We start from the raw sequence: 27,971 nt of genomic DNA on the forward strand, positions 1-27,971 counted from the left end.
ATCTATGTGGCAGATGACAATTGTTTGACTGGAAAGGTTGAGAATGTGAATAGTGCATTCAAAGGGCTCGGAATCCCTTATATATTAAAGGTTCTCTTAGAAAGCTATGGTCCGGAAGGAAAGACAAATTGCGGTAGAAGTGATGTGAGGAGTATATCTGCGTACTGCAGTTCAAGATATGGTGCATTTGGCCGCAGATTGTCCAATCGGAGTTACGTATTCTATCAACTTCTCTTTAGCTTGCTGCTCAACGAAATCATATATGATATTCCATGCTTATTCCAAAGTTCGAATGTAAGTTGAGAGCCCAACGCTTGTTTAGATAGCGAGTTCAGACCCTCATGAAAAACGACAATGGGAAAGTATCATATTGTAGAGCTCCCTCATAATAGCCACAGCTCTCTCTCTCACTTGGTAAGCACTTATCTTTCAATAATTAAGTGCCGGTATCTGAACAGCTTTAGAGGACACGTTGACCGAGCATTGCGTCGGCGTAAAAAGGGTATGGAAACAGGACACAAGCACCGCTTATCGACTTCAGTAAGGAGATCAAAGACAGATGCAACAAACCGAACTCAGATCTTATTCTATACCGAGTATCCATATAATGACGTCAAAGCATGCAGCGATATGAAGATCCCCCGACCGCCAATCGCACCACCTCCACACTCGATCACACCACCTCTTCAGAGGGGCCCCTTGCGTTGTCAAGACATGCAAGGTCGTGCTTTCATTGCATATAGTCTCAAAGTGAACCTTGGGCTCGGGAGTTGACTTGTATGGATGACACGTAGCAGTTGTGATATGGATGTGTACCGTGATATCTAAATATGTAATTGCTTGAGCTAACCAATCTTCTCTCGCTGCACTGTGACGACGAAGAGATAAAAGACATTTTTTCTCTGCTCAACCTGAATGTAAAGATCCGAGCCTAGACGCGGGGTGAAATGTTTATTTGAGCTCGCCAGATCATGTCGAGTTAACAGCCACCACCGCCTCCGCCTCCATCGCCTCCGCCAGATGAAGCACCGACAGCGGCGAATATAGTATTGTTGCGCCGTTTCTTAGCTTTGGCCTTTTTCTTGTTCTCGTATGCAGAGGATCTGTGGCCATAGTTGGCGTATCTTGGCTGGTGGGTACTTGGTCGAACAGGGTAATAGTACTCATCCCGATCTTTGGACGACCCGAAACACATTTTGGTCGAGGAGGGTTTATAGAACTTCTCACAATACGAATCAAATTCCTTATACATTAGAGACTGGGACCTAGACTGCAGAAACGGGGACGACTTTTATATTATTGGCTTGGGGCAAGGCTGTCACGAAAAGCGCCTCGGCGGCAGTACCTTAGCAGGCAGCCGCTTGATTCTGCATCGTACGGTTTCTCTTGGGAATACGAGCTTGTGGTGGCCATGCCGAGATCATACGGGATTGCCATTGGCATCGAACAGTGAGGCGAGCAAATAAAAAACCATTATTGACAATAAAGGCAGAATACATGACGGTATAATGATATGCAATAAAACACAGCTATAGCTATTGTTGCCTATCATCCCCCCGAATACTGGCCCATTCCCTCAGTCCGAATGTCCATCACTTGAGATGACACCCCGAGCTGACCGAAAAATCTTCGGATCTCGATTGATCGCCTGCTCGGATCTCCACTGCCTCGCATGTGCGATGCGTTCAGACAAAGTCTGCTGCGTCCGATCGGGGTCACCGAATACCAACCTGCGACCAGCCGTGTCCGCACACCGACAAACATTCGCGGAAAGACCACCGACCCACCTCCTGAAACATGAATCTACTTGAATAACAGATCCCTAGTCTGCTCGACACATCCACGAGGATCTGGTGCATTGCAAATGAACTCTTCGGGCGTCTAGTCAGAATGAACGATTCGGTATCAGTGCCACAATGCTGGCGTCAGAGGCTCTACCTTGACGCTATATCCTCAACGTTCTTTTCTATTCCGTTCTATTTGATTTCACTTGTTGAGCTATATACAGCTAGTTCTTGCGGGTTTGAACAGGCAACCGCGTATGTAATAGAGTCTGACGCGTGGGTGGCAAAGTCCTGGTCATCCGGGTCATCTGCGGCTCGTTGACCAACATTGCAATTTTCAAGTTCACGCAACTATTCGTGAATATAGTGGGTATGGGATAAGTGCTTCTGTTTACCACAACGTTATAGTTGTAGATTAGATGGCGATATAGCTGCCTAGGCTTTGGGGAAGAGACGTCGAAAATGGCTTCCGCCTCGTTATTTATCAATGCTTCGAAGATAGAGGCAACGAAGATTTATCATTTAAGTAATCGTTTTTTTTTTCTGGAATGATCATATAATTGCAGTTTGTACAATATTTCTTTCATGGTCAACGGAGTTTTCCTACTCACGAAGAAAGTGATCGAATACTTCTATGTTGATGATTCGACATTGCCACCACAGGCGGCGAAGTGGCTATGCTCGTATTATTCCAGGCAGTGTCATTCCTCGCATTGTAGTAACCTTTTGTTAATTGTAATAGGTTAGCCTTACCCTGACTGGTGTTTACACTGGGACCAATTATTGTTTCGTGGCCAGAGCCTCGCAAAGGTCCTGAAAATATAAACTCCAACAATGCGGGATTGAAGCGCGATGCGACGCGAGTGTCTTCTTTCTCTTTGAAACTTCAGTGAAGTCATGAATAAAGCTATATCTTGATACTATCAAGAGAAAACATTTTAATCTCAATCATTCAGGATGGGCTCCTCCCACTCCAAAACATACTCCAATCCACCTCGCTCAACTAGATACCAAACCTCCCAGAGCCATACCAAATACGACAAGAACGGTGACAAGGCGGACAAAAAGCGAGAAAAGCGCCTGCTTGCCAAATCAGAGGGATGGAGTGACGGCGGCCACGACGGTGGTAGCGAAGGTGGTTGCGGTTGATGGTTCCGTGTGTTTCCGTACGTCCTCGGTGTTTTTATTGGTAGTTAGGATTTCGAGCCGAAGCTGACATGTGTATCCGTGCTTAGAATTATATTTCTCGGAGAAACACAAAGACTGTGACATGTGTTAGGGCTAATGCGATGGATCGTACTTCGGATGAGAAGAAAATTGGGCGTTGGAAAGAGCAGATTAACACACGTGGCAAGATTGCTGTAGGTAGCAGGAATTGTTAATGATTCGGTAATAGAATAATGTCAGTGCAAAGCAACCTATCGTAGCATGTTAAGAATAGTACATCAAGTAATTCCTCACCGTCCCTGAGGGCATTGTGGGTTGTCAAGTCAGACCCCTGAAGATGGATAACACTGCCCACTTTCACCATCATCCGTCGCTTTCATTCACACTGCCTGTATCTTTCGCGCTTTCCGCATCAATCATACTTCAATTTGGGCCGCAGCTGTATCTATGAGAATGATTGGGCATCCTCGTCTTCTTGTGGCACCGATAATGAGACTGTCATAGTATTTATGGCCAAGTTCTTCCACACAAAGGCTAGTAGCATATTCTTCAGGATATAGCGCCCAAGAGCTGCCCATATCGGCTTTCCTAACCCCTCTTGTTGCGCAAATGTCGCGTGTTGTCCAGGTCCAGCACGCCAGGCCCTTCGCAAATTTGTAAGCAGTAATGAAAGTAGAGATATCTACCCGCGGGTCTAAAGTCTCCTTTAAACTGCAGCTTTCTTCCGTCCTGCATGTCAAGCCCTTCTCAAGATCTGCAAGCAGTAGAGGAAGTAGAGGTATCTCGCAGCTGGTCTAAAGTTTCCTTTAAACTGCAGCTTTCTTCCGTCGAGCTCTTTCCATTTCAGACCACCAATGACTATGACAGTCCTGTCCATTTTCAGTCAAACCTATAATTTCGGACTTCGTGTTCCCTCTACTGGAGCCCCTCGACAGTCATGATGCCAGTGTCCATCTTCAAGCCGCAAGAATCGATAATCTGGACCTTGAAGTCTCGGACTTCTTTCTCCATCCAATGGACCAGCGCTCGGAGCGGCGGTCTTTCAGGGAGGTCTGGAACAATGACCAGCACCCCCGAATCGAAAGGCTTCTAGATTGCATCGCACATTCCATTTTTGGTGGAAAGAAGCTCGTGGACGGTCCATGCTTATAAGAGAAAATATTTGAGGCAGTTACAAAACTTGCTGGGACGTATTCGTGTAACCTGGGGCACCAGGCAAAGTCCTCTGTTCCATGCATGCTTTGGTATTTCAAGAGTGGTTCTGCGCGAAAATGGCTCTGTTCGTTTGAATCACGCTTTCCAGCTCCAAGATTATCGTTAATCCCGAGAGCCAAGGTGCTTGTAATGAACAACGTTATAAAGCTTGCGCAGAGACCTCTCGTCTAGCTCTTGGGAGAAAGCTGGAAGCTGCTCGCTTTGAGCTTTGAATGTCTTCACTCGGTATTCTTGAGCTCTGACCTATCTTCCCCCCCCCCCCCCCATCAGGCTTGGTGAGTCGAAGCTGGTGAGCCAGCTCGGAAACCATGTCTTTGACTCTCTGTTGTTTTCAAGCCTATCAGGCCTGAAGACTTTCCAATCCTCATTGCACATCCGGAAATCGACCTCCCTCATGCATTGAGTGAACATATTCGACTGCACCAGAGAAATGTAAGCGGGACTTTGCTTCAGGATCACAAGGAACTCTCCCGGCAATGACTACTTACAATCGCACTGCAACCTCGCTGAGTGCCGAGACGCGGCTGTTTCTTCTGTGATTATCACTGCTTCCTCGTTGACTGGATAATTTGACTATAGTCAAGATTCACCGTCCAGAAGAACTTCGTTGTCCCATTGTTATTCGACCAACATTGTCGAATGCGAAAGCCGTGTGATAGACAAATAAGTCGGTTTCGGCTTGGGCGTTATCCAGGGTAAGATTGATGCTTTGATAGTTCTGCTGAAATAGCTTTCCTATACGTAAAGATAGAACCGGAAGGCAGGCACTTTTGAAAGAAGGAGAAACAGTATGGTTGGCCATGGCTTGCAAACAAATGCGCTGTCGATCGACATACTAGTTTAGCCTCAGGCATCTTGACTGCAGCGAGGACTCGAGGATCGTCTGGAGATGTGACTGAGGTATTTTCTTTGGCTTTTATGAGAACAAAATAGAGCAGACAAGGGTTGCGTAGAAAGCAGAAAGAGGATGTTTTGGCTCTAGAGTCGCCCCTTCCGCGGATGAAGGAAACCTGTCACTACTTCCTACTATTCCAATGAATACACTTCCAAAATACACTGCCGCGCTTATTATTCACATATGACTGAAATAATGAATGGTTTCAACTAACAAGCGAGGTTGGAGCATTCACTACGTCGAGTTACCGTGGAGTTATAGTGCCAATTCCTGTTTTCTTTCCATTGCCTTTCGTGACTCCGAAAAGATGGTACAGATAGCTAGATATCCTGGCAGCTTGAACGGTGGGCACACGTATACAAATTAATTGGCCAGCAGCAGTTATTATCGAGTAGTTAGCGTGGACTACCTGCAGAATAATTGTATTAATAGCTTAGGGGTTCCTGGTAACCGAATCCGAGCAATGGTCATTGAATAGAAAGTTTACATAGGAAGAATTATCAGATGGTAGTAGCGTACTTTTTGCATCCTACCAAATACTAGATTATTGGTAGTTTTTGCTTCCAAATGCTCTCGATTCCAGATTTGTAAGTGATTGGGTAATAACTATTCTTTCCCCTCATTTTGATTGATAAGCGATATGTCTTCTAGCTACCTCCCTAGTGTGAATGATCTCCCAGAACGCATAACAATTAATACCCCCTCCAAACCCCCTCCAAACCTCCAAACTAAATCACTTTACCTCCTACCATTCCTCCACAATGCCCTCTCCCACCCCAACTCCCCGTACAGCCCTCGTCACCGGCGCCAACGGCTACATCGGCAACGCCGTCTGCCGAGCCTTCGTCCGCGCCGGATGGACCGTGTACGGCCTCACGCGCAAAACCGAAAGCATTCCGTCACTCGCACGGGAGGAAATAATCCCCATCCTCGGCTCCCCGGGTGACCTGGCCTTCCTTCCCACTTTGCTATCGCAGCAAAAAGCCTTCGACGCGATAATCTCCACCACTGAATCGCTCTACGACTACGAATCGCACTTCGCCGAGATCATGGCGCTGCTGCACTCGCTGTCCTCATCCAACAACGCATCTGGAATCCGCCCCCTCGTGCTCTTCACCTCCGGCTGCAAAGACTACGGGATGACGGCGCGCGCAGACTCCCCGAACCTCGCACCTCACACGGAATCGTCGCCGCTGAATCCGCCCGACGTGCTGAGCCCGCGGACGTATACGTCGCTGAAGGTGTTTGATGACGAGCACAAGGCAGCATTCGATGCTGTTTTGCTGAGGCCGACGACGGTCTTCGGACGGAGTGGGAGCTTCTATGGGCCTTTTTTCGACATGGCGCAGGCAGCGAAAGAGGGCGATGGAGTGTTGAGGCTACCTGCGCACCGAGAGAGTGTCGTGCATGGGACGCATGTAGATGATTGTGCGGATGCATATGTGGCGATTGCAGAGCGCGATCGGACCGTTGTGGCTGGGCAGATCTATAATATATCGGGGTGGAGGTATGAGACGCTCGCTGAGGTCGGGGAGGCGTTGGTGCAGGAGTATGGGCTGCAGGGGGTGGTGTATGAACCGCCGGCGACAGAGGGATTCGTGGGATTTGATGTCATTGGGGTTTTGACGGGGTTTTCGCAGTGGGTGGGAAGCGAGAAAGTGAGGAACGATGTTGGGTGGAGGGATAAGAGGCAGTTGTTTTCGGTGGGGATTAAAGGGTATAGAATTGCGTATGAGCAGGCGGTTAGGGAGGGGCATAGCAATGTGTTGAGGGTCAAGGGATACGTTCAGGCATATCAGAGTACGAAGACAGACTAGGTGACTATAGTTATATAAATTCAAAGCTGTTCAATGGATTTACAACCGAGCATGATCACTTCCAAACAGATAGTCTTCAATATTCGGAAAAGTCAAGGTGCTAAAAATAATCTCATTCCTGGAGGGCCTTGACTTTTAATATTATTGGGCTTTTAGACTTTCTTTTGCTATTGGGAGCAATGAAAAAAAAAGTTCAAGCTTATAATAATCAGATTGGTCCTATAAAGGTTGAATCTTCTGTGTTTATCAATTGATGAATAGGCTGCAAACTTTTGCTAACGAGAGATACTGAATAAATATTGGATAAATTAACCGAAAAGCAAAACGGAAATCTGGTCAATTTAAAAGCCATGCATTAAATCCCCATCCGTAGCCTTGTTATTACCTTTTGCTAAGCTCAACCTGAGCATAGGCCATGAAGCAGAAAAGAGTGTGCTATATTGCCACGGACATTGGGCAATGCAAACAGATCTGCGTCCGACAAACAATACAAACCCACTAGTTATACAAATAGCAGTAGCCCCCACGGCCATCACTAAATCCTGCGAACGCGCTGCTCAGCCTTGTGCTAAGCCTTGACTCATCAGCACTTAAACCAAGTTACCCATAGGCAAATGAAAACCATGATCCTTTCCATATATCCGCCTTGACCTTCGCGTCCACCCATTCACCTCTCTCCCTTCCCAAAATGCAAATCCCGCTTGAAATCAACCTGCACATCCTCAAACACCTGGTATCTTCCCTCCCAATCAACCGCGCTCTACGCATAAGACTTGTAAACAGTAAGCGACCATCGTACCCTCACATCTAGACCCCGCGATTCCCACTAACAAAAACAGGCCTCTTCGCCGAAGAAATCCCCAAGCTCCTCTTCCGCCACCCAACCGCGCAAGAAGACAACTTCATCCTGAAAAAATGGGCGCAATTTCCCGCCCCTCTAAAGCGGCAGTACATCCGCTGCAAAATCGACATGCATCGAACCAGCACCTGCGTGTTTTCGTCGTACGCGGACGAGATGCTCAAGACGGAGTTGGCGCGCACGTCGCCTAACTTACTACCCTCGGAACCTGCAGCTACTGCTGTCCCGTTCATCGAAAGAGTCATCGATATCGCGCCTCATATGGACCACGATCGCTGGGATATGTTTCATCCGGATCGCTACCGTCGGTATGTGGAATGGTATGAGACGAAGGTGATGGCGGAATTTCCCTATCAGTTTGGCAGCGAGTCGGTCGAGGAGACGGTGCAGGTGGTGTTGGCCGGGAGTGCGATCTTGCGCGACGAAGTGGATCTCTTATCCTGGGCGCTGGATTCAGGCGTGGACTTGGGACAGGTGAGTCGGCGGCTTGAGCTGAGCTTGGTCGATTTGATCGCAAGGAAGGGGTCGAGGATGATTGCGGAGTTGGTGGTTGAGCGAGGGTATGACCTGTCGCGGGTTCGACAGTTTGGCAAGACGTATGCGGCGCTGTGTGGTGCCGCTGTGGGGAAGAACTTCGACGCGCTGGACGTGTGGCTCGAGCATTTGCGACGGAGGGACGATGCCCATCTGCAGCATAATCTGCGCGAGATGATGCGGACTGCTGCCGAGAAAGGGGAATTTACGATGTTGGAGTTTCTGGCGCGATGGTATGAAGACGGCACGGCGGCGTTACTGTATAATCAGCTCATCTCGGCGATTAATGAGGAGGATATATCTGTGATCAGACGTCTGATGGAGTATGAAGGGTTTTACCGCACGATTTCGACGAAGAAGTATCCCAAGGGCCCGCTTTTTACGGTCATGTGGATCTGGAGATCTAGTTACTTCAGGGCGATATTGGAGATGCTTCTGAAGGGCGGAGTTGATCCCGACGGAAGATATCCAGGGGTTGTCGGGACGCCGTTACAACGAGCTGTTGAGCAGGGTTGGCTGGATGCTGCGAGAACCTTGATTCAATATGGCGCGGATGTCAACGTCTTGTGCATCCCTCATCGCATGCGGAAACGGTCCGAGGTGTCTTTGTTGCTGGTGGCGGCGAGGAAGAGGAATGGCGCGATGGTCCGGCTTCTGTTGGAGAATGGGGCAGATCCGGCGAGTGTCAAGAATGACCCGAAGCATGGGAGTTATATTCAGAGGATTATAGATGGCACGGAGACTGAAGCGTAATAACACGTAAAGATTATACGATATTAGATCAGAGCGATGTGTATAAGATAGATCACTACATGGCCAACTGCGATGCGACTTCAATCCCCGGAAACCGGTCCCGAATGACCTGGAATTTCTCGATCAGAATATTCTTGCAGACCTGCTGCAGATTGTGAAACGAGAATACCACCGTCTTCATAAACACAATATCCTCGATCCGGCTCGTCGTTTCTTCCAACGTCGCCTGAGGCAGATGAATCACCACATCAGCGATGGTATTAATAATTTCCAACAACTTGCTCAGGATGGACGAGCCATGCACACGGATTGTATTCTGCGAGATCTTCGTCAAGAATTGTCTCAACTGACTTGACAATCGCAGCGGCAGTTCCAGCGACAGAGAAGGACAAGACGCATGCGACGACAGAAGACAATTCGACATAGCCATCTGCCAGAGCAGAGTACGCATCCACTGCCTAGTGATTACTAGATCGGCCTGCTGTATTTCCGACAACATGGACACTTCGAGCTCCCAGAGCGTGTCGTCTAATTCGCGGTATTTCTGTTCCACCCAGGTGGCCGTGACGTGAGTGCGGTCGCCGATCCACAGACTAATGAAGGTGGGTTCGAGCAGGAGGAACGTCTTGATCACTTGCGTCCAGCCCTGTGAAATCCCGACCGGCAGGGCAGGGTCTATCTCCGGGAAAACTGCGTGAGGGGACAGAGTCGCCGGCGTGAAGTGCACGATGGACATGAACCGCTCATGGATGAAGCACAGCCAGTAGAGTCTCTGTCGGCGGGAACGCTCTGCGAGACTGAGACTGGCGAGGACGGCCTTATCCTCGACGCGAAGGATATGTGTCATGCTGATGGCTTCGCGGAGATAGAAGAAACCGAGATCATGCTGGCCTAGGCTCATGAAACACATTTGGATGAGGATGCTCGTCATGGCTCGGAGGACGGACGGGCGGAATCCCGGCAGTAGTGGCTGCTGGACCTCGATAGATCTGCGCACTAGCTCAGATATCTGGCTAGATGTTATAGACGTAGCATGGGTTGATTGCGTGAGGTCGATCGTGCCCGCAGCAAAGGCGTAGACAAATGCTGCGTGTTCCTTGTCGGTGCCCATCCTGCCGATGGAGTCTTCTACCTCTTCCGCCGTCATGATCGGGTTGAACGGATACACGAATATCATGTATTCCGGAATCAAACTGTAGAAATAGTCGCTGGAAAAAGAGAGGTCTGGCGAGGGTGAAGCGGGAATGGGGGTCTGTTGGGCCGTTTGTAGTTCAACCTTGCGACAACCATTTCGATATTTCGAGATGACCTGACCCCTACGCTGAGCATGCTTTCGTGATCGGCCGAGCTGGTTGTGGGTGTAGGTGCAGAGCAAGTCTAAGTGCTCGCATTGCTGGCATCGCTGTTGTCCATTGCAGCGCACCTTGCGACGGCTACAGGCGTCACAGGCTTTGGAGACTCGTGGCCGACTGTCCATTTTCTTACAAATTCACCACGAGAGAGTGCGTACGGCAATGAGAGGCAAGGCTGACAAGTGCAAGAGTGGAGAACAGCACCCCTGTGACCGTTGCAAGTCGGGGTAATCCGGGGTGAATGCAGAGAGGCTGGGCAAGACTTGCCTAGATGCTGCTGATTAATAGCTGTGTAGCATTAATCCACCAATCATAGAAAAGTAGTGGGGTGTCTTTTGGTTGGTTTTTTTTTTTTTTCTTTTTCTTTTTTTTATGGTGAAAAGTCCATTCGTGGTACTGGGAAACTGTATAAACAAATGAAACTTTAAGTAGCCCAAAGCCCTATCTATCCCTCTACATCTAGCCTGTACCATACTAAGCCTTGTTTACCAGATAGGCCCTGCCCTCAAATGGCAACAGCTCATCACCCGATCTATTATCCACATTTCCAAACAACAGACTGAGCTCCTGGCCCTCCAAAGTTGCGGGCTTCTCGAATTTCTGTCCTTCCTCCGAGAAGTTCAACACCAGGAGAACGGTCCGATCCTGCGACTTCTTCAAGTATGTAAATGTCTTTTCGTTCCCCTCGTCTAGAAGCTCGAACGTTCCAAAGACGAACACATCAGCATACTTCTTGCGCAATCGCATGGCGCTCTTCCAGAAACTTAGCACAGACGCCGAGTCCTGCTCTTGCTTCTGCACATTGAGTTCGGAGACGTTGTCGTGCACACGCATCCAGGTCTTCGCAGACGCAGTAGGTGAGAAGCCACCGTTTGGCTCGGCGCTCCATTGCAAGGGGAGACGAGCGTGGTCTCTTGCCAAACGCTGGAGAGCCTTCATGGCGTTCTCCAATTGGACGGGATCATTGTTTGTCTTTCCGCGAACCATGTTGTAGAAGTTGATGCTGTCGATGTCTTTGTATTCCTCGATGCTCCAGTGCTCGGGGGCGTTGACCATGCCAATTTCCTGGCCTTGATAGACGAATTGAGTCCCGGATAGGGTGCACTGCATGAGAGACAGCATTTTCGCCGATCGGACGCGCAGTTCTGGTGTCTTATCTGAGCCGAACCGAGAGACCGAGCGTCCTTGATCGTGATTCTCCATAAACACCGTCGTCCAGCCGTCCGTGCCGTCAATGATGTCCTGTGTTCCTTTGATAGCGCCCTTCAGCTCGGGCAGTGTCCACCCAGGGAGCGTGGTCAAGTATTTGTAGTCCTTGCCCATCCCCAGATCGACGATGTCGAATTGAAACACCATGCTCAACTGATTCTGCGCCGCAGACACATAAGCCAGGACACCGTCCAGAGTATGCGTGTTGGGCAGCTCGCCAACCGTCATCGCGTCGTATTTGTTCAAGATGGCATTCATCTCGCCCAGATACTCATGAATCCGCGGGCCATTGCAAAACAGCGACGCCGCAACCTGCGTCTCGGACTTAGGATCCAGCACCGGCGCATCAGGAAGCCCCGGCTGCTTGCTATACATATTCACCGTGTCGACTCGGAAGCCGTCCACGCCCTTCTGCAACCAGAACTCCATCGCCGAGTCGTAAATCGCGCGTCTCGCGTCCGGATTCTCCCAGTTGACATCGGGCTGCTCCTTGACGAACAAATGCAGGTAGTACTCCTGCGTCGTCTCGTCCCACTCCCACGCACTGCCTCCGAATATACTCCGCCAGTTATTCGGCGGCCTGCGGGTCCCGTCGGCGGCGTATTTCGCCGGTCGCCAGATGTACCAGTCTCGTTTGGGGTTTGACTTCGAGGAACGCGATTCTTTGAACCAGGCGTGCTGATCGGAGGTGTGGTTGACCACGAGGTCGAGGATGATGCGGAGTCCGCGACGATGGCACTCGTCGATGAGGACCTGCATGTCTTGCACGGTGCCGTAGGGTGGGTAGACGCTCTCGTAGTCGGCCACATCGTAACCCATGTCGTGCTGGGGGCTGTCGTACATGGGACTCAGCCAGACGACGTCCACGCCGAGGCTGGTGATGTAGTCCAGGGAGGAGATGATGCCGGGGATATCGCCGATACCGTCATTATTGGAGTCTTTGAAGCTGGCCGGGTAGATTTGGTAGATGATGGCATTTTTCCACCATTTTTGGTCGATCGGGGCGGGGGCCATAATTGGTGCAATGTGTGAAAGGTGCTGTGAAAGGAGAATGTAGAAGAAAAGAAGTTGGAGTGTTGGCAATCCATTACAGTGTGCTGGTGGGAGGGATATATTTTATAACAGTCGGAGATATGTCCGAGCACCAGCGATCAACAGTGCTGCCAGCTGTCGCGATATCAGACAGCTTCTTTCCCTTCCGATTGACCCAATGTCGGCCCGAGCTGCAATGCAACCACCAAGACCGCATTCCTCTGCGGGGTTGTCATGATTCCTGATTGCGTGCATTTGGCACATTCGCAACCCCACTGCTGCCAAGTGCTGCATGGGACTGGGATGGCCCTCACCCGCCTCAATTCGTGTCTCTCGATCCTAGCGCATCGAACGGTCGAATCATATGACATGGCTGCGTAACACGACTAGCGAAGCCACCGCGCGACGAGAATCCTCGACCAGACCATCTCGCGTTAGGGCTTCTCCACTCCGCTGATGTCGGCCCGACATGCGGCCACTCACAGCGCGCGCTGCCCAAGGAGAGTCTGGAAGCGAGTGGCCTCGAATTCGGGTCCCTGGAATGAACCTTAATGCCAATTGCCACTGGGGAAAACCTGGTGAAACGCGCACGGCAAATTCCCTGCGCTGGTCTCGTGTCCTGGATTCCCCGTTGCCGGCCCGACATTCAACCAATTGCCCGCGATGGTCTGATCGGGCGAGAATCCGGGGATAGCCAGTGATTCCTTCGATCCACTCGCAGAATCTGGGGAATTGCTTGACGCACGCTTCGTGTGAACGGGCACTAGGCTTAGGACCGGACGAGGGAGCCAATGGTGTGCATTTGTCTCACGGGCCAAGAGACTCTCGACAGGCTGACAGGTCTGCTTTGGTGATGGTATGCTGCTGACCCTTGTGAAGCTGTCAACTGAGGCAAAGCATTGAGCTGTATAAAAAGGCCAGGGTTTCCTTCAATAGATGGGGTATGGGAACTGCTTTTGTCTCATAATCTTGCGGTTTTCTAGCAAGTCTCCCAAGTCCATCAAGCCTCTGCATGCATCCCGCAATGGCGTCCGACAAGAACAACAGCTCCGAACATATCGAGGAGAAAGATGGCACCAACGCCCACCATGGCCATGTCCTCGACAACTCCGACCTCCCGGCCAGCAGTGAGGCCCTCGGCGCCTTGGAAAAAGAACACAACATGACGCTGTGGCAGGCCCTGCGAATCTACCCCAAAGCTGTCGGCTGGTCCATCCTGCTCTCGTGCGCCATCATCATGGAAGGCTACGATGTTGTCCTGATCGGATCCTTCTACGCCTTTCCCGCCTTCAACGAAAAATACGGCAACTTGATGTCCGACGGGTCCTACGGGCTCACGGCGGCATGGCAGGCCGGCCTAAGTAACGCTATGAGCTGCGGGCAGATCATCGGCTTGTTCCTCAACGGTATTGTCTCGGAGCGTTTCGGATACCGACGCACACTCATGGTCTGTCTTGCATCGACAGTGGGGTTTGTGTTCATTCTGTTCTTTGCGCCGAATGTGCAGACCCTAGTCGCGGGGGAGTTGCTCATGGGAATACCTCTTGGCGTGTATCAGACTCTGGTCGTGACGTACGCGTCAGAGGTCTGTCCTGTTGCGCTGCGAGCATACCTGACCACCTACGTGAACCTATGCTGGGTTCTCGGACAGCTCATCGCCTCGGGGGTCCTGAAAGGTCTAGCCGAGCGCACCGATCAATGGGCCTACCGCATCCCCTTCGCCATCCAGTGGGTGTGGCCAGTGCCCATCTTCATCGGCGTATACCTCGCCCCGGAAAGCCCCTGGTGGCTGATCCGCAAAGACCGCCGCGAAGACGCCGTCAAGGCCCTCAACAGGCTCACTAAAACCGGCCACCCGGACTTCAACGCCGAAGAAACCGTCGCCATGATCGTGTACACCAATGCGCTCGAGCAGCGCGTCGAAACCGGAACCTCATACCTCGACTGCTTCAAGGGTGTGGATCTCCGCCGCACAGAAATCGCCTGCTGTGCCTGGGCAGCTCAGAGTCTCTGCGGCGCTGGACTGATGGGCTATTCGACGGTGTTCTACCAGCGCGCGGGCCTTGCCGTCTCGCAGTCCTTCACGATGTCTCTGGTGCAGTACGCTCTTGGCGTCATTGGCACGTTTCTCTCATGGACGTGTATGATCTACTTCGGTCGCCGAACACTCTACGTCGGCGGGCTTTTCTTCCTCTCTGTCGTGCTGCTGGTCATCGGCTTCGTCTCCATCGCGCCCGCGACGACCGCCATCTCCTGGGCCACGGGGTCCATGCTGCTCGTCTACACATTCGTCTACGACTCGACGATCGGCCCTGTCTGTTTCTCGCTGGTCTCTGAAATCCCGGCGTCGCGACTGCGCACGAAAACTGTGGTCTTGGCCCGGAACGTGTACAATATCTTGAATCTCGTCACGGGGATCATCATCCCGTACATGTTGAATGTGGACGCGTGGAACTGGCGCGGCAAGTCGGGTTTCTTCTGGGGCGCGCTGTGTATCATCTGCTTGACCTGGTCGTTCTTTAGGCTTCCTGAGCCGAAGGGTCGGTCGTATGCTGAGTTGGATATTTTGTTTGAGAGGAAGACCAGGACGAGGGAGTTTGCGAAGGCGAAGACGGGATTGATTGATGGGGAGGGAGATGGTATGACAAAGGTTGCTGTCTAAGTGTGATGAGAATATGGCGTGTGAATGAGTTATGGTCTCGATAGTATATAATCTTATTGCTGTGATCGCTATGCAGTCTGCCTTATTCTATCTCCGGTTTCATGTAGTCATGCCTGCGGCGCCTCCAACACAACTGGTCCCATAACTCAGTCGGTTAGAGTGCAGAGCTAATAACTCTGAAGTCGAGAGTTCGAGCCTCTCTGGGACCATTGATTTTATTTTTTTCCGGTCCTTTTTTGGAAGACGCTCTCTAGTACCCTCCTGTTCCGTAGATATCATGACAGTTCTAAGTTAAACATGCATATAGCTTCTTTTCCGCTTACCACCTCTTACGGCGTATATAACCCCTGTGATCAGAATTCCACGACAAGTTCCAACAGACTGTTAGGGTCAATTGGACCCGGTCCAATACTCTGCACGTCAATGAAAATCCATCCGTCCTCTTACACCTGATACCTAAGCTGCAGCTGCTCTTCCCCGAGCCAGTTCCAATCGATCTCGATGCCACTAATCACCCAGTCAGCTTATTCCACCACAAACAGAGCTAGAGAACATACCTTTCCGCACGAAATCGGCTCAAACAACGCCGGATGCTCATCGTCCACACAAGTCGGCGCAACCTCACACACAGCCTCGGGATTAAACCCCACAAAAAACGGCATCGCATACCGCGACGTGCTGCGTCGATTATACACGCGATGAACCGTCGACTTGAACCGATTATTCGACAGCCTCTGCAGGAAGTCACCGATATTCACCACAAATGTTCCTTCGATCGGCCGCGCATCCAGCCACTCGTCGTCGGCCGATAGCACCTGCAACCCGCCGGACATGTCCTGCCACAGGAGCGTGAAACACTGGATGTCTGTGTGAGAGCCGATCCCTGCATCGATGTCGATGTTCCCTTGTGTCTTGGCCTCGATGCTGGGTGTTCCGGGGTAGTGGATGTATAACCCGTCGGCGCCGGGGTGCGTGATGATCTCGTCGAAGTAGTCTTCAGGGAGATCCAGCGTAAGGGCAAAGATGCGAGTCATTCGGCGCGCGAGAGCTAGCCTCCGCTGCCAGAAATCAATCGTCACTTCTCGGAAGCCCGGGAGATGGCTTGTTTCGGTCCAGAGGAGCTCCTGAGCGCCATATCGCTCGTCATTGAGTGCTGTGGGGTCTGACACGGTCGGGTCGTTTTCGGGGTTATAGCGTAGAGAGAGGGTTTCTTTGCGGTCTGTTGGCATGTTTCTTAGTATCCTTTCGCAGGGAGATCGTATCCCTATTACCTTTCGTCTCGGATTTATTTATCTGCGTCGTCCCCACGCCATAGAACCCATCGTGTCCCTTCAGTTTCTCATGCGACACCCTCCTCTTATCCTCCTCCGACTGTCCGAAAAAAGCCTTCGCCTGGGCCAGCGCATTCTGTATTACCTCTTCCGGAATGCCGTGGTTACTGACATAAAAGAAGCCCGTGTTCTGCGCGGCTGCTCTGATCTTGCTCGCCAGGTCTTTTCTCTTCTGCGGGGTGCCGTTGATTGCGGTCAGATCGATGACAGGGATCTCGTCTTCCGTGGGGCTGCGGGGAGGTGCGGTTGAAACACGTCGGTACTCCGGGCCTTTGAGGGTGAGGAGTTCGATTTGGGTATATTGTGTTGTCTCTGACATATTGATGGACAGGATTTGTCTGCCTGGGTTGGGTGGGGAAGTTTGGACTGTTTTGTCGAGGAACATTGTGGCATTTATGAGGGAAATCGCGGCAACCACGCGAGTAATACTAAGCTTGCATTGCGTGCTGGTGGGACAGCTTAGCGGGGTATGTCGTTGGCTGTTATCTTTACTGATTAATCTAGGATGAATGCCATTGGATGTCAATTCCTCTCTCCGTATCCTCATTGCCCTAATTTGCTTAGAAAGTGGTGCGACCATGGATCTCCCAGCTCTAGAAACAGTGACATTTAAGCCATAATTCAAGACGATCCTTAATTATCATAATTATCACATTTTCTCTAGGATTTAAATTGAACTCATAACAGTCTATTTGGTTTGCTCATTTTAAATCAACGAGGCTTTTGGCATAGCTGTGCTTTTCTGCAGCTGACCGGGAATAACAAGAACTTAAAAAGAATATATGGGGGTGGAAAATAGTCATACAATGCCTCCCATTATGCCACAAGCTTGTGATTACTATAGCAATGGGCGCTAGTCCAGGTAGCAATTTTCGGAAGATAAGGAATGTGCTCATAGTATTCGGCTAGTCAGCAGGGATAATGACTCGGACAAGAGGTGTCGTTACATGAACGGTAATTCACAAGGCGATTGCCTATACACGAATGCTTCATGACTATGATTTATTATTCTATCGTCAAAGACACCTTTTAACTCGAATTCCTACTATCTCCGATCCAAGAAGGAGGAAAGGCCAGCTGTATCTTTTGGTACAAGACAATTTCCATTCATTAACCCTAAGCAAACCTCATTAATTAACCGACAAAAGGGACCAAGAGAACAAAGGAAACTCAAACACAAAGATATAAAGAAGTCTGCAGACACAATACCTCACTTAACAGGCTGCATCAGACTCTCCGTACTACTTCCATCATTCACCTGTCTCGTCCCGTACCATCGGACCTCCATTTCCGTCGTCATCAAAATCCCCGTTTTATCACTATGGTTACTAGGACTAGAGACTCCAGCCTCCTCGCCTCCCTCTATTTGCGTCGTGTTCTGCCCATGATAAGTCCGGCGGGACATCTTCGACCGATCCTCCAATGCGTACCCAGGCCCATTGCGACTATATGTCCCGTTATATCTGTCTCCGCTCTGGCTCTTCGTGCCAAGCATCTTGGGTATGATAGTCATGACGAGCGGTTTGAGCGACGGCGCGCAGGCGGCGATAAAAGATAGGCCGACTTCAATGGTAGAGATACAGAAGAGAACGGAGTAGGTGTAGTCTTCGGGCATGTGGCGGTCGTAGCGGTCGAGGAGAATAACGCGGATGATTCCGGATATGACGGTGCTGGAATCGCCCTATATTAGCCATGGAATTCAAGCAGTAATGAAGACGGATTTACATTAGCCCAAACGACAGAATCCCAATCAGCAAAACCTTCTGCTTGCGTCGGATCCGCAAATTGTACACGATCCACGTCGGGAGCATCAGCACGAGAACATCAGTAACGATCGACACCGAAGCCGTGCCGGTGACAAAGTCCGCGAAATTGACGCACTTGGCGTTGGGATATGCAGTGGGATTCCAGTTCGCCGCGACAGGGTAGCAGTGGAAGGTTGTGACCAAGAAGGTGGCGATCATAGCGAGGCCGTTGAAGATCAGTAGCGCCCATATCGTGTTTCGGACTGCTGTTTTTTGACCGGTCAGGCGTAGGAGGAAGAGCAGGATGGATGTTTTTACGAGGGCGAGAATCGGGTTATAGAGAAGCTCGGTCTGTCTCTGGTATTAAGGGACTGTAGCGATGGCTTCCTGCATAAGTGCTTACCATATAGGCGAACTTGGCTCCCAGCACTGTGGGTGGATTCTCTGGAATGTCCCAGACATGGTATCCGATGAATTGGTATTTGATGACTATTGGATTTAGTGGAATTCGTTTCAAATAGTTCAATAAGATTACCATAGAATGAAGTCACAGTTTCTGCCCAGTAGAGGGCCTGCGATGACGCGTCAGTTCAAGAATCTCTATGCCTGTCAGTAGGATCGGATTACCCCCGCAAAGCAAATCACGTAGTCATCTTTTTCACGTTAGCCAGCATTAGAAAGCAAAGTCAAGAGCAGACAGCCTTACCGGCTCCGAATGTCCCTGTTAACGTTCGACTGTATAGACGCAAAGCAAGTGCAACTGTCGCAACGGCCGGAAACCCGAAAATCAGACCGATAGCCTGAGACTGCAAATTGTCTGTTGGCGGCATTTCAGAGTCTGCGAGAAACCGTATGGCTACGCAGCATAGAAGACACGGATCAATGACCCTCTATAATGGGAGACAGATCGATCTCATTTCGTTTAATATACAGAAGCGCCTAATTATTAGGTACATCAAGACCACGTTTTTCCAAGGATGTTGCGATCCTTCGGCGAAGTAATCCTGCGCACATGCACTCTCAATTTTCTGGAACCCATCATCCTCCGGCTTGGGGCAGGACCTGTGCAGGGATTGTGCCCTCCGCGGTGCTTATTCTTAGATCATAACAATTGAACGGAGTAAGTGACACTAATTCTCGGACCCGACCACTCGAGGGTGTCTTATCGTGGCGGAATTAGCACCCGGAGCGAAGTGTGCTCCGTGAGAGTGGGTTCTAGACCATGTCTCAGTGCTTTACGGAGTACTTCATTTCACCGGCCTTGCCTGATAGCCTCGGCATCCAAAGAAGCGACAGAAAATAGCGATAGTTAGGGCTTCGGAAGTTCCGGGACGTTCGCCACGAGGCTTTAATTTGGCCTAACGTCGGCTAGCAACTGCAGCTAATGCAGCCCTTGTAGGATTCCAACGAAAGGAAATTGCACTCCAATTTCAGGTTCTTACGTCTTCGGTATTAGAGTTTGAAGGATTTGTCGAGTACCGAGAGCGCCACTGCTGTCTGTTGGGGCGTGATAAGCCGGTTCTTTGAGGCTTCATAATCATCACTTCATATGGCTCATCACGGACCATGCGAGCAAGAGGGGCATTCATACAGATTTTCCGGGGATGATTGACAGTGGCCACCACATGTGGAAAGGGATAGACATGACAGGTGAAATCGGGAAATGAGCGACGTCCACATGGTCTGTTCAGAAATTGGAGGATTTGTGTGTCGTTTTAGTGGCCGCCCCAAGAACTCTTAGCGCGTTTATATGGATCCTCCGTTTCTCTTCATTCTCCGCGGCAAAGCATTAGTATCCAACTCGGAATCGTGCAACTATAGGCCCGGCAAAAGTCGCTAGCCAGGATCCTTCTCTTCCTGATCGGTATCTGGAATTTTCCACAGTGCAATGAGATTTTTGGACTCTCATCAGCAGCATAACAGCCTTGTTGCCACAAGGTGCCCTTTAGCCGAGAGGCTCAAATAGATTAATCGCCGGCCTTAGCTCCCTTTAGTGCGCAATTGACATCTACTAGTCGATGGAGTCATTTCCACTTCTGTGGCACTACTCCGTACTCCGATAATGACTTCTGAATTGACTATCCATTCTGCCCTTAGCGACGTTGACTAGTTCACCGAGAGGATTCAGTACCAGCACTAAGGAGACATCGGACGATTCGCACGATTATCCATCCACGTGGGTGGAATGGCCACAATGCGCGCCTTGTACTCTTCAGATCCAACTTTTAAATAGTTCAAGCGCTCTCGCCTGGGTTTGGATGTGTTCCTGGCCTTAATTTCTCCCCTCGACTTCTTCTTGTGGCAGCCTTGACTTGCGAGATACATTTCTCTGCAGGCAAAATGAAGGGTGCCCTTGTCAGCGGGCTCACCACGGTGATAGCATCTGTCGTCGCCCAAGACACCACAGCTGTCAGCTCTCTGACACCAGCGGCAGCTACTGTTACTACCAGTGCCACGGCTGCCCCGTCCCTTTTCAGCAGTGAGACCGTCCAACTGACGGACGAGTGTCTGGATGATGTGGCAAGCACACTGAAGAACGAGACTCTCTCGAGCATGTTCGCTTTCGCGGACAGCTCTTCAAATCCAAGTGTTTCCAAGCGCGGCGCCAGACACAGCTGCAAGGTCATGCCAGGCGACTTCTGGTGGCCTATTGACTTGGTCTGGGACATTTTCGATCTTCTCCTCGGCAAGCGCTTGATTAAAGCGTCGCCTCTGGCTGCTGTCTGCTATCCCGACTGGCCTGAATACGATGCTGACAAGTGTACCGAGCTTGCCTCGCAATGGACCTCTTCCGATTTGCAGTAAGTATTCCAGTTTCCGTTTCAATCAGCCGGATAATTAACGCGCAATAGCATGGGCGATCCCACCTCTATTATGCTGCCGTTGTATGAGGGCCGTACCTGCATGGCTTCGGGATTCAATTACACCGACACCTGCAAGATGGGAGCATACCCATCCTACGTTGTCAACGTGTCTAGCGTCGCTCAGATCCAACTCGCTGTGAACTTCGCTCGTAACCTGAACCTGCGTCTGGTGGTCAAGAACACCGGTCATGACTTCAACGGCAAGGCATCTGGCAAGGGTGCTCTGTCCATCTGGACCCACTGGCTCAAGGACAAGGCGTTTTATCCTGAGTTCAAGGCCGATAATGGCTACACTGGCCCCGCCATGAAGTTCGGTGCTGGTGTTCAGGTCTGGGAGGCATATGAGTACGCCAAGGCCAACGATGTCACCGTCATTGGTGGCGAAGCTGTTACGGTTGGTCTAGGAGGTGGATACACTGCCGGTGGTGGTCACTCCCCGTTGAGCAGCTTGTACGGTCTGGGTGCTGATCAGGTCCTTGCTCTCGAGGGTATGTCTGTTTCTGTCTGGACATTGTACTTTTGTTAATTCATATTCAGTTGTTCTCGCCAATGGCCGCTACGTCACCGCCACTGCCAAGCACAATTCCGATATCTTCTATATGATGCGTGGAGGTGGTGGCAGCACCATTGGCGTTGTGACGTCTTGGACCGTTAAGGCTTATCCCAAGCTGCCCACTACCACTGTTACGTTCAACTTCACTATCAGTGACACTCCTGGACCTGAGTACTTCTGGTCCGCTGTCCAGTCCTACTTTGACAACTTCGAGTCCTTCGTCGATGCCGGCACTTATGGATACTACTATGTCGGTGCTTCTGCCTTCATGATCGGAACAGACTATGCCGGCAGCACCGACTACTACTTCCGTATGGAGTCGTTCGTCGCTCCGAACATGACTGTTGCCGAGACCAAAGAACTGCTTGCTCCGTGGTTCAGCAAGCTTGATAGCCTGAACATCACCTATACTCCGTGGTACAACCACGCTGACAACTTGTGCGTGCATCCTTCCCCATCTTACCGTCGCAATCTAACACCTTCCAGCCACGATGCTTGGGTCGTTGCCTTCCCTCAGGAAGCAGGCGGTACCGCAGTCGTCAAGACCGCTTCTCGTCTGATGCCCCGGAAGGTCTTCCAGGACGACGATCTCCGCAACCGCACCGCCATCGCGCACAGAGACGCCATCGAGCAGGTCTGTCTACCCCCCTAGCTCAGCCCCCGTGTCTCACTAACCAGATTCAGGGTCTCTTCATTGCCGGCTTCCACATCAGCGGCACCGGTATCGCCGTCGACCCACCAACCGACACCTCTGTCCTCCCAGCCTGGCGCGACGCCCTCGCCCACGTCATCGTCGGCCAGGAATGGAACTCCACGTCCAGCTGGGACGTAGTCAAGGAGTCGACCGAGTTCGTCACCAGCTGGATGGATACTCTGCGCGACATTGCCCCAGATTCAGGCGCCTACATGAGCGAGGCCGACCTTCTGGAGCCGAATCTTCAGGAGGCGTTTTATGGCTCCCACTATCCGCGGCTGTATGCGTTGAAGCAGAAGTATGATCCTACGGGATTGTTCTTTGCTTTGACGGCTGTTGGGGCTGAGGATTGGGAGGTTAGGACGACTGATCCGCTGCCTTATTCGTGGAATAATAATGGACGGCTGTGTCCTGTTTCTTCTTAGGGATTGGATTTAGAGGACAGTCGTGTTAGGATTGCTTGTATAGTATTGAGAGCTTTATATCATTGAATCTGTATTTTAGTTTAAGAATTCTGTTCTCGTAGACCAACTTGTAGTTTACTAGCTAGCATATCATCGACGAACTTAAACCATTTCTTCAGTGTAACCCCACAACACACCCTGTGATAGTGAACACATGGCCCCTGTAGCCTTGTACACTTTATTTTGAACTTTTGAGAATTCCCTATTGTCCCCGGGTCAACTATTCGTCCGTGAACACCTTTCTGTTCTTAGTATATAACACTGCTTTCTTCCTGTTGATGTTTCGCAGTTGTCCCAGCCACCCAGCCCTTGTCCACATACCAACCGGCGATCCAATGACTGGAAAAATGGAGCCTAGGCGTTCTATCCGATGCTAAACGCATTGATGGCGAGAGTTTATGTGGTCCTCGTTTGTTGCCGCTGGCGGTGGCCAAAGTGGCTTATGTTTGCCATTGGAACATCTGCGGGGTGAGTCGAGTACCTCGGTGAGGGTCTTGAACAAAATTTGGAAGAGGATTGATTGCATGTGTATCGTCTGTACTTTTATTCTTCTCTATACATCACAGTCTTTTTTTAGCAACGTGTTGGCTATAAAAGCACGGGAGGTATCCCTCGCAAATCATACTCGATATATTCCCTTTAGCACTTATAGACTCTAGAACGAACTGACCGACTATTGCAGGTTCACGAAATTAATATCCCACTCCACAGAACCATGATGCAGACACACCTCACTCGTCTCAGCCACACACCATATAATGTACTTCCCGCGTAAATAGGCAACCTTGTTTCGTCAGACAAACCTATATTCTATCACGGTGCAGTGATTGCGTCATTACGTGCTGGAGGTGTTGGATCTGCAGATGGCATTCGTTGATGGGGATGCAGATAAGCTTATTTAGTTGCTCGCGTACAGAATACAAGACATGTATAGAACTCCTCTTGATCCATGCCGGAACCTCTATTTTCCTAATTAAGACGCATTGAAAGACCTGTACGGATTCGCTCTCATATAAGAACAGGTTGCGTCTTGGGAAGCCCGCATAGAAAACAAAAGACATGACACATTCCCTAGTGGTTGGTTTGTTGCTATTCATCGTGTTTCGCTTCTTGTAATCTTGGTCGAGTCTATGTCCCCATAGTGGAGGTGTGTGGCTGTAGTCTCTTCTTTGGGCTTGCTTTCCATTTTGCATTCGAGAAGGGATTGAAGTAGGTGGGAAGTAGCTTGAAACGTTGCAACTACATAGATGGATTTTCTGTAGACATTGAAAGAATAGCCAAGTAGTTAAGGGCAACACCTGTTGGTGTTAACGGGAGATGAAGTTGGGAGTATATTTTCGAACCCCTGAGGCAGTGGCGAGAAGCAGAAAAGTCCACGGGCAAACTCAATTCTACATGGCAAAAGCTCCACCGAATTCGCCACCACCGAGTTAAAAGGAAAAAGAAAGAAAGAAAAATCTTGCGATCACCGCCGGCACAGAAGATGTCATGAATCCAAAAAAACAAAATGACAAGGACGGGATTCGAACCCGCGCGATCTCTCATTGGTGGTTTAGTGGACCTAAAACCAACGCCATAACCACTCGGCCACCTTGCCTTTTAAGGAATGTCATTTGCCAAAAGGCACAACTGAGGACTTTGAGCTTCGTTGTTGAATTGGTTGTTGTCTATACTTGGTTTTTGAGCTGACTGGGAGGGTCTAAGGGTGTTGGAAGATGGAGGATAATCGTTCTAAGACCATGTAGAGTTTTTTTGGAATGAGAGTGGAGGATAATGGGTAAGAGTGTTGTTTTTCTAATATTGACAAAAAATGCAAAAGATAACTGTTTAATCTTAAATACTAGCGACGCAGAAAATAATATGACCCGGCTCAGAAGAGAATTCAATTCAATATATAAATGCAATGTCAATTACAAAGCCAGTAAGTAATTCAAACGAATGACAAGCAATCGAACACCCGATCGCTAAACTACAACCCATCCCCTCAGAATCCAACAAATATACTATACATTTTACCCGACCAAATCTGACTCAAGTCTCAGACTTAAGCAGAGCTGGAAGCCGAAGGAGGGGCACCGGAGCCGCTGGGGGGCTCACCGCCGCCACCGCCCATGCCGCCGGAGTTCTCGTTCTCAATACCACCCTCCTCGGTCAGGTAGGCGGCGGGAGTGACGTCGGTGCTGGCAGAGGGGTCGAAGCCGATGGAGATCCAGGAGAAGATACCGTCGGAGACGTCGTCGCCCAGGAAGACGTACTCGACGAAGGGGTCGATGGTGTCGGCCTCCTCGGACAGGATGCTGTCCTCGGCGTTGGTGGTCAGCTCCTGGGTGTTGGTGTTGTAGGGGGCGGTCTCCTCGACCTTGGAGATCAGGTCCTGGTCGAAGAAGAGCTGGCCGACGTAGGAGGACGACGAGGTGTAGAGGCCGCTGATGGTGTTGTTGTTGTGGTTGACGGTGGTCTCGTTGGCGGGGTGGGACAGGACTGGGAGGGTTAGTGGGTTGAAGGCTCGAGGATAAGGGGTGGCTTACTGTGGATGTGGGTGGCACGGCTGGTGTAGTGACCGGGGAAGATGGTTTGGAACTGCAGGATACCATCCTTGTCGGTTTTCTGCAGACCGCGCAGCCAGGTGGTGTCCAGGTTGGAGGTGTCGGAGGAGTCGCCGTTGCCGCTGGCGGAGATACCAGAGTAGACACCCTGTGATTGGTTAGCGGAGTTGATGCTGGTAGGAAGAGAAGGCACGTACGGTGGCGTTGCAGTGCCAGAAGTCAACGTAGACCTCGGGAACGGGCTCGCAGGTGCTGGTGTCAATCATCTGGATGTCCATGTAGAGAGGGACACCCTCCTGGTCCTCGGTGAGGTCGCTGCGGATCATCTCGCCGGTGACATCTACTGCCGTTAGTATACAAGGAACAGCGTCTATCTGAAGGATGCATACAGTAAGGACCCTGGGTCACATCGGGGCCGAGGATGCAAGTGGCGTTCGAGGCGAAGAGAACCTCGGGGTCGGTGGAGAGGTTGACGTCCAGCGAAGAGTGGTGGGTGGTGTTAAGGACAGTGTCGAGGTCACGAGCCTTAAGGAGTGGAGCACCTGGAGGACAGTGTTAGGCGTTTGACTTCTTGTTAAGGCAAATCTGAACATACGAGCTTGCACGCCCTTCTTGGCACGAATGTTCTGAACCATGCGGTCACGGCGAGCAACGTTCTTCTTCTCCTGGCCCCGGGCGCGGAGCTTGTCGGCACACTGGTCCAGGCTGCGAGAGTGGACGGGAGCGCGCTTCAGGAAGGCCGCACGATGCGCAGCCTCCGCCTTATGGTCATGGCCGGGATGAGCGGAGGCAATGCTAGCCAGACCAACCAGGCCAGCAACAAGGGTGGAAGCGAGATGAACCATGATGGTATAGCGAGAGCGATGGAATGATAGACAAGAGAATGAATGGAGAGGATGATTGTTCTGTCAAGCCGAATATCTCAACGGGAAGGAGGTCTTTTATATCTACGATTTGCTCGACCCCGAACAAGCTCACCTGCTAAGAATAAACAAACTTATCGGCTGACGCATTGAGGGGCAGCACGAGCCCCATCTCGACCGTCAAATGAGCGTGTCGAAATTGATCATCCAGTATCAACTTCAGCACAGGAGTCGAAGTGCCATCCATCGGTTAGAGAGTGTCTAGTCAGGATTAGGAAGGGGATCATCATCAGATGACGACGCGGCCAGTCAGGACAGCGACCCAGGAGGGCTAGTCAGTTTCCAAAATGATCGATATGAAGCATTTTTGGGGCCTGGACCGGGAAACCCGAGCCCTAGCAGACTTAGCAGCAAAGGTTATCCCGGTTTGACGAGGACTGGTGGAGGTCCCGCTAGGCGTCAACATTAAAGGCATTAAACTCATTAACCTTATCCGTTATCGTCCGGGAAGTGCTGAAATCTCCGTGGGCCAAGCTTCATCATCCAGAAACCGTCGGTGGCTTGGTCCTGCGCAATGAGGAATACCTCGACGCTTATTTGCGGAAATTCCTCGGGGACTGTGGGGGAGGACTCCATGCCCCATTCCTAGAAGGAGGCACTGTGGCAGAAGAGGCGATCTTTTCCTAGTTGTGCCTGGCGGTAGGCGCAGGGCGTACGTATTCTTGTCTGCGGAGTACGCAGCAGATGCTTGGCAGGGCGGATCTCCTCCGAGAGTGGGTGGTAGTTGAGGATCCTCGCTGCCGAAGTGTATACATTGTACGCATGTAGATGGGATTAGAATTGAGAAACGAAAGAAGTACTTTTTGTGCTACTGGCATGGACAGCCTTGAACAGAGGGAACGATAATGAAGAGGGAAAATAAGAATAAGAGAAAACAACCGAGGCGAAGTCCCGAGGATTCGTCAGCTCGGCAGCCCCCCGGCTAGCCCTAACCGCCGCGGGTCTTGGCGCTCCTCCATCGTGAGTCTGTTCATGCTTCATCCTTTACACGCCTTAGACTGCGCTTGGATCGCTTGCCGTCCGTCTGGACTTCGAGAAGCTTCCTACCCCATCACATCATGTCCGCAGAAATCACTACGAAAGTACCGCCACGCTCTCCAACTTCGGGTTGTTACCCCATTGCACTAACCATCACGCCTTCCAAGGCAGAACATTATTCTTATTACAAAGTATCTCTAATATGAAATGAACAAGGATATACGTAATAGTCAACTCCAATGAAACAATCAGGATCCAGGCCTTCGCACTACCAGGGAAACAGCGTACTCCGGAGTGCGTTGTAAACGTGACAACCTCAGTTGCATTACCTTATCGTTTTATCCACCGGAGTGCTCTCCACCGACTATTCCCGGTGAGTTAAATCTATAATGGGGCCGGGAGCTTAATCTAATGCAGGGGCTGCGTGTTTATCACACCATCCATAACCGATCCTCCAAAAAGGAAGGAATCATGAGAACAACAACGGCATAGATCACATCAGCGACTAGTATGACGGACTGGGGTTAGGCAGACGAATCATGTGTTAGATATTATCAAGTGTTGGAAATAGAAGGATGAATGAATGATAGAGAG

The 27,971-nt window shown here is 50.6% G+C and overlaps 9 protein-coding genes and 2 non-coding genes across 11 annotated transcripts; 5 read left to right on the forward strand and 6 right to left on the reverse strand.

The window, feature by feature from the left end:
• The first annotated feature begins 5,763 nt into the window (after window positions 1-5,763).
• P170DRAFT_431652 (NAD-dependent epimerase/dehydratase family protein) lies at window positions 5,764-6,910 on the forward strand. Its single transcript, XM_024848085.1, has one exon. It carries the CDS (start codon window positions 5,823-5,825, stop codon window positions 6,876-6,878), a length of 1,056 nt encoding a protein of 351 aa, XP_024709176.1. The 5' UTR covers window positions 5,764-5,822; the 3' UTR covers window positions 6,879-6,910.
• Window positions 6,911-7,524: 614 nt separating this feature from the next.
• P170DRAFT_504765 (ankyrin repeat domain-containing protein) lies at window positions 7,525-9,024 on the forward strand (the record flags this gene model as incomplete). The annotated part of the gene is made up of 2 exons (XM_024854227.1): window positions 7,525-7,660; window positions 7,718-9,024. Exons 1-2 carry the CDS (start codon window positions 7,567-7,569, stop codon window positions 9,022-9,024), a joined length of 1,401 nt encoding a protein of 466 aa, XP_024709177.1. The 5' UTR covers window positions 7,525-7,566.
• A 55-nt stretch (window positions 9,025-9,079) lies between these two features.
• Window positions 9,080-10,545, reverse strand: P170DRAFT_460195 (Zn(II)2Cys6 transcription factor; the record flags this gene model as incomplete). Its single annotated transcript, XM_024851919.1, has 1 exon — window positions 9,080-10,545. Exon 1 carries the CDS (start codon window positions 10,499-10,501, stop codon window positions 9,080-9,082), a length of 1,422 nt encoding a protein of 473 aa, XP_024709178.1. The 5' UTR covers window positions 10,502-10,545.
• Window positions 10,546-10,829: 284 nt separating this feature from the next.
• Window positions 10,830-12,599, reverse strand: P170DRAFT_460196 (glycoside hydrolase family 13 protein; the record flags this gene model as incomplete). The annotated part of the gene is made up of 1 exon (XM_024851920.1): window positions 10,830-12,599. One exon carries the CDS (start codon window positions 12,597-12,599, stop codon window positions 10,851-10,853), a length of 1,749 nt encoding a protein of 582 aa, XP_024709179.1. The 3' UTR covers window positions 10,830-10,850.
• Window positions 12,600-13,257: 658 nt separating this feature from the next.
• On the forward strand, window positions 13,258-15,310 carry P170DRAFT_431653 (MFS maltose permease MalP). The gene has a single exon (XM_024848086.1). The coding sequence runs from the start codon at window positions 13,642-13,644 to the stop codon at window positions 15,277-15,279; it is 1,638 nt and encodes a 545-aa protein (XP_024709180.1). The 5' UTR covers window positions 13,258-13,641; the 3' UTR covers window positions 15,280-15,310.
• A 104-nt stretch (window positions 15,311-15,414) lies between these two features.
• Window positions 15,415-15,488, forward strand: P170DRAFT_t5. Its single transcript has one exon. It is a non-coding gene; the product is annotated as a tRNA-Ile (tRNA).
• A 90-nt stretch (window positions 15,489-15,578) lies between these two features.
• P170DRAFT_396839 (isopenicillin N synthase family dioxygenase) lies at window positions 15,579-16,957 on the reverse strand. Its single transcript, XM_024846139.1, has 3 exons — window positions 16,551-16,957; window positions 15,837-16,498; window positions 15,579-15,786 (listed from the first exon to the last, which is right to left on the reverse strand). Exons 1-3 carry the CDS (start codon window positions 16,927-16,929, stop codon window positions 15,736-15,738), a joined length of 1,092 nt encoding a protein of 363 aa, XP_024709181.1. The 5' UTR covers window positions 16,930-16,957; the 3' UTR covers window positions 15,579-15,735.
• An 863-nt stretch (window positions 16,958-17,820) lies between these two features.
• Window positions 17,821-19,185, reverse strand: P170DRAFT_469365 (uncharacterized protein; the record flags this gene model as incomplete). The annotated part of the gene is made up of 6 exons (XM_024852625.1): window positions 17,821-18,280; window positions 18,336-18,706; window positions 18,759-18,844; window positions 18,891-18,927; window positions 18,983-19,008; window positions 19,062-19,185. 6 exons carry the CDS (start codon window positions 19,183-19,185, stop codon window positions 17,821-17,823), a joined length of 1,104 nt encoding a protein of 367 aa, XP_024709182.1.
• Window positions 19,186-20,695: 1,510 nt separating this feature from the next.
• P170DRAFT_345986 (FAD binding domain protein) lies at window positions 20,696-22,891 on the forward strand (the record flags this gene model as incomplete). Its single annotated transcript, XM_024843534.1, has 5 exons — window positions 20,696-21,156; window positions 21,208-21,707; window positions 21,757-22,210; window positions 22,259-22,406; window positions 22,457-22,891. The coding sequence occupies 5 exons, from the start codon at window positions 20,696-20,698 to the stop codon at window positions 22,889-22,891; spliced, it is 1,998 nt and encodes a 665-aa protein (XP_024709183.1).
• Window positions 22,892-24,438: 1,547 nt separating this feature from the next.
• Window positions 24,439-24,527, reverse strand: P170DRAFT_t35. The gene has a single exon. It is a non-coding gene; the product is annotated as a tRNA-Leu (tRNA).
• Window positions 24,528-24,848: 321 nt separating this feature from the next.
• Window positions 24,849-26,474, reverse strand: P170DRAFT_372459 (intradiol ring-cleavage dioxygenase). The gene is made up of 5 exons (XM_024845199.1): window positions 26,072-26,474; window positions 25,866-26,018; window positions 25,674-25,816; window positions 25,459-25,624; window positions 24,849-25,411 (listed from the first exon to the last, which is right to left on the reverse strand). The coding sequence occupies exons 1-5, from the start codon at window positions 26,319-26,321 to the stop codon at window positions 24,975-24,977; spliced, it is 1,149 nt and encodes a 382-aa protein (XP_024709184.1). The 5' UTR covers window positions 26,322-26,474; the 3' UTR covers window positions 24,849-24,974.
• Between the last annotated feature and the right edge of the window lie 1,497 nt (window positions 26,475-27,971).

Source organism: Aspergillus steynii (genome assembly GCF_002849105.1).
Source record: "Aspergillus steynii IBT 23096 chromosome Unknown P170scaffold_1, whole genome shotgun sequence".
Lineage (NCBI taxonomy): Eukaryota > Fungi > Ascomycota > Eurotiomycetes > Eurotiales > Aspergillaceae > Aspergillus > Aspergillus steynii.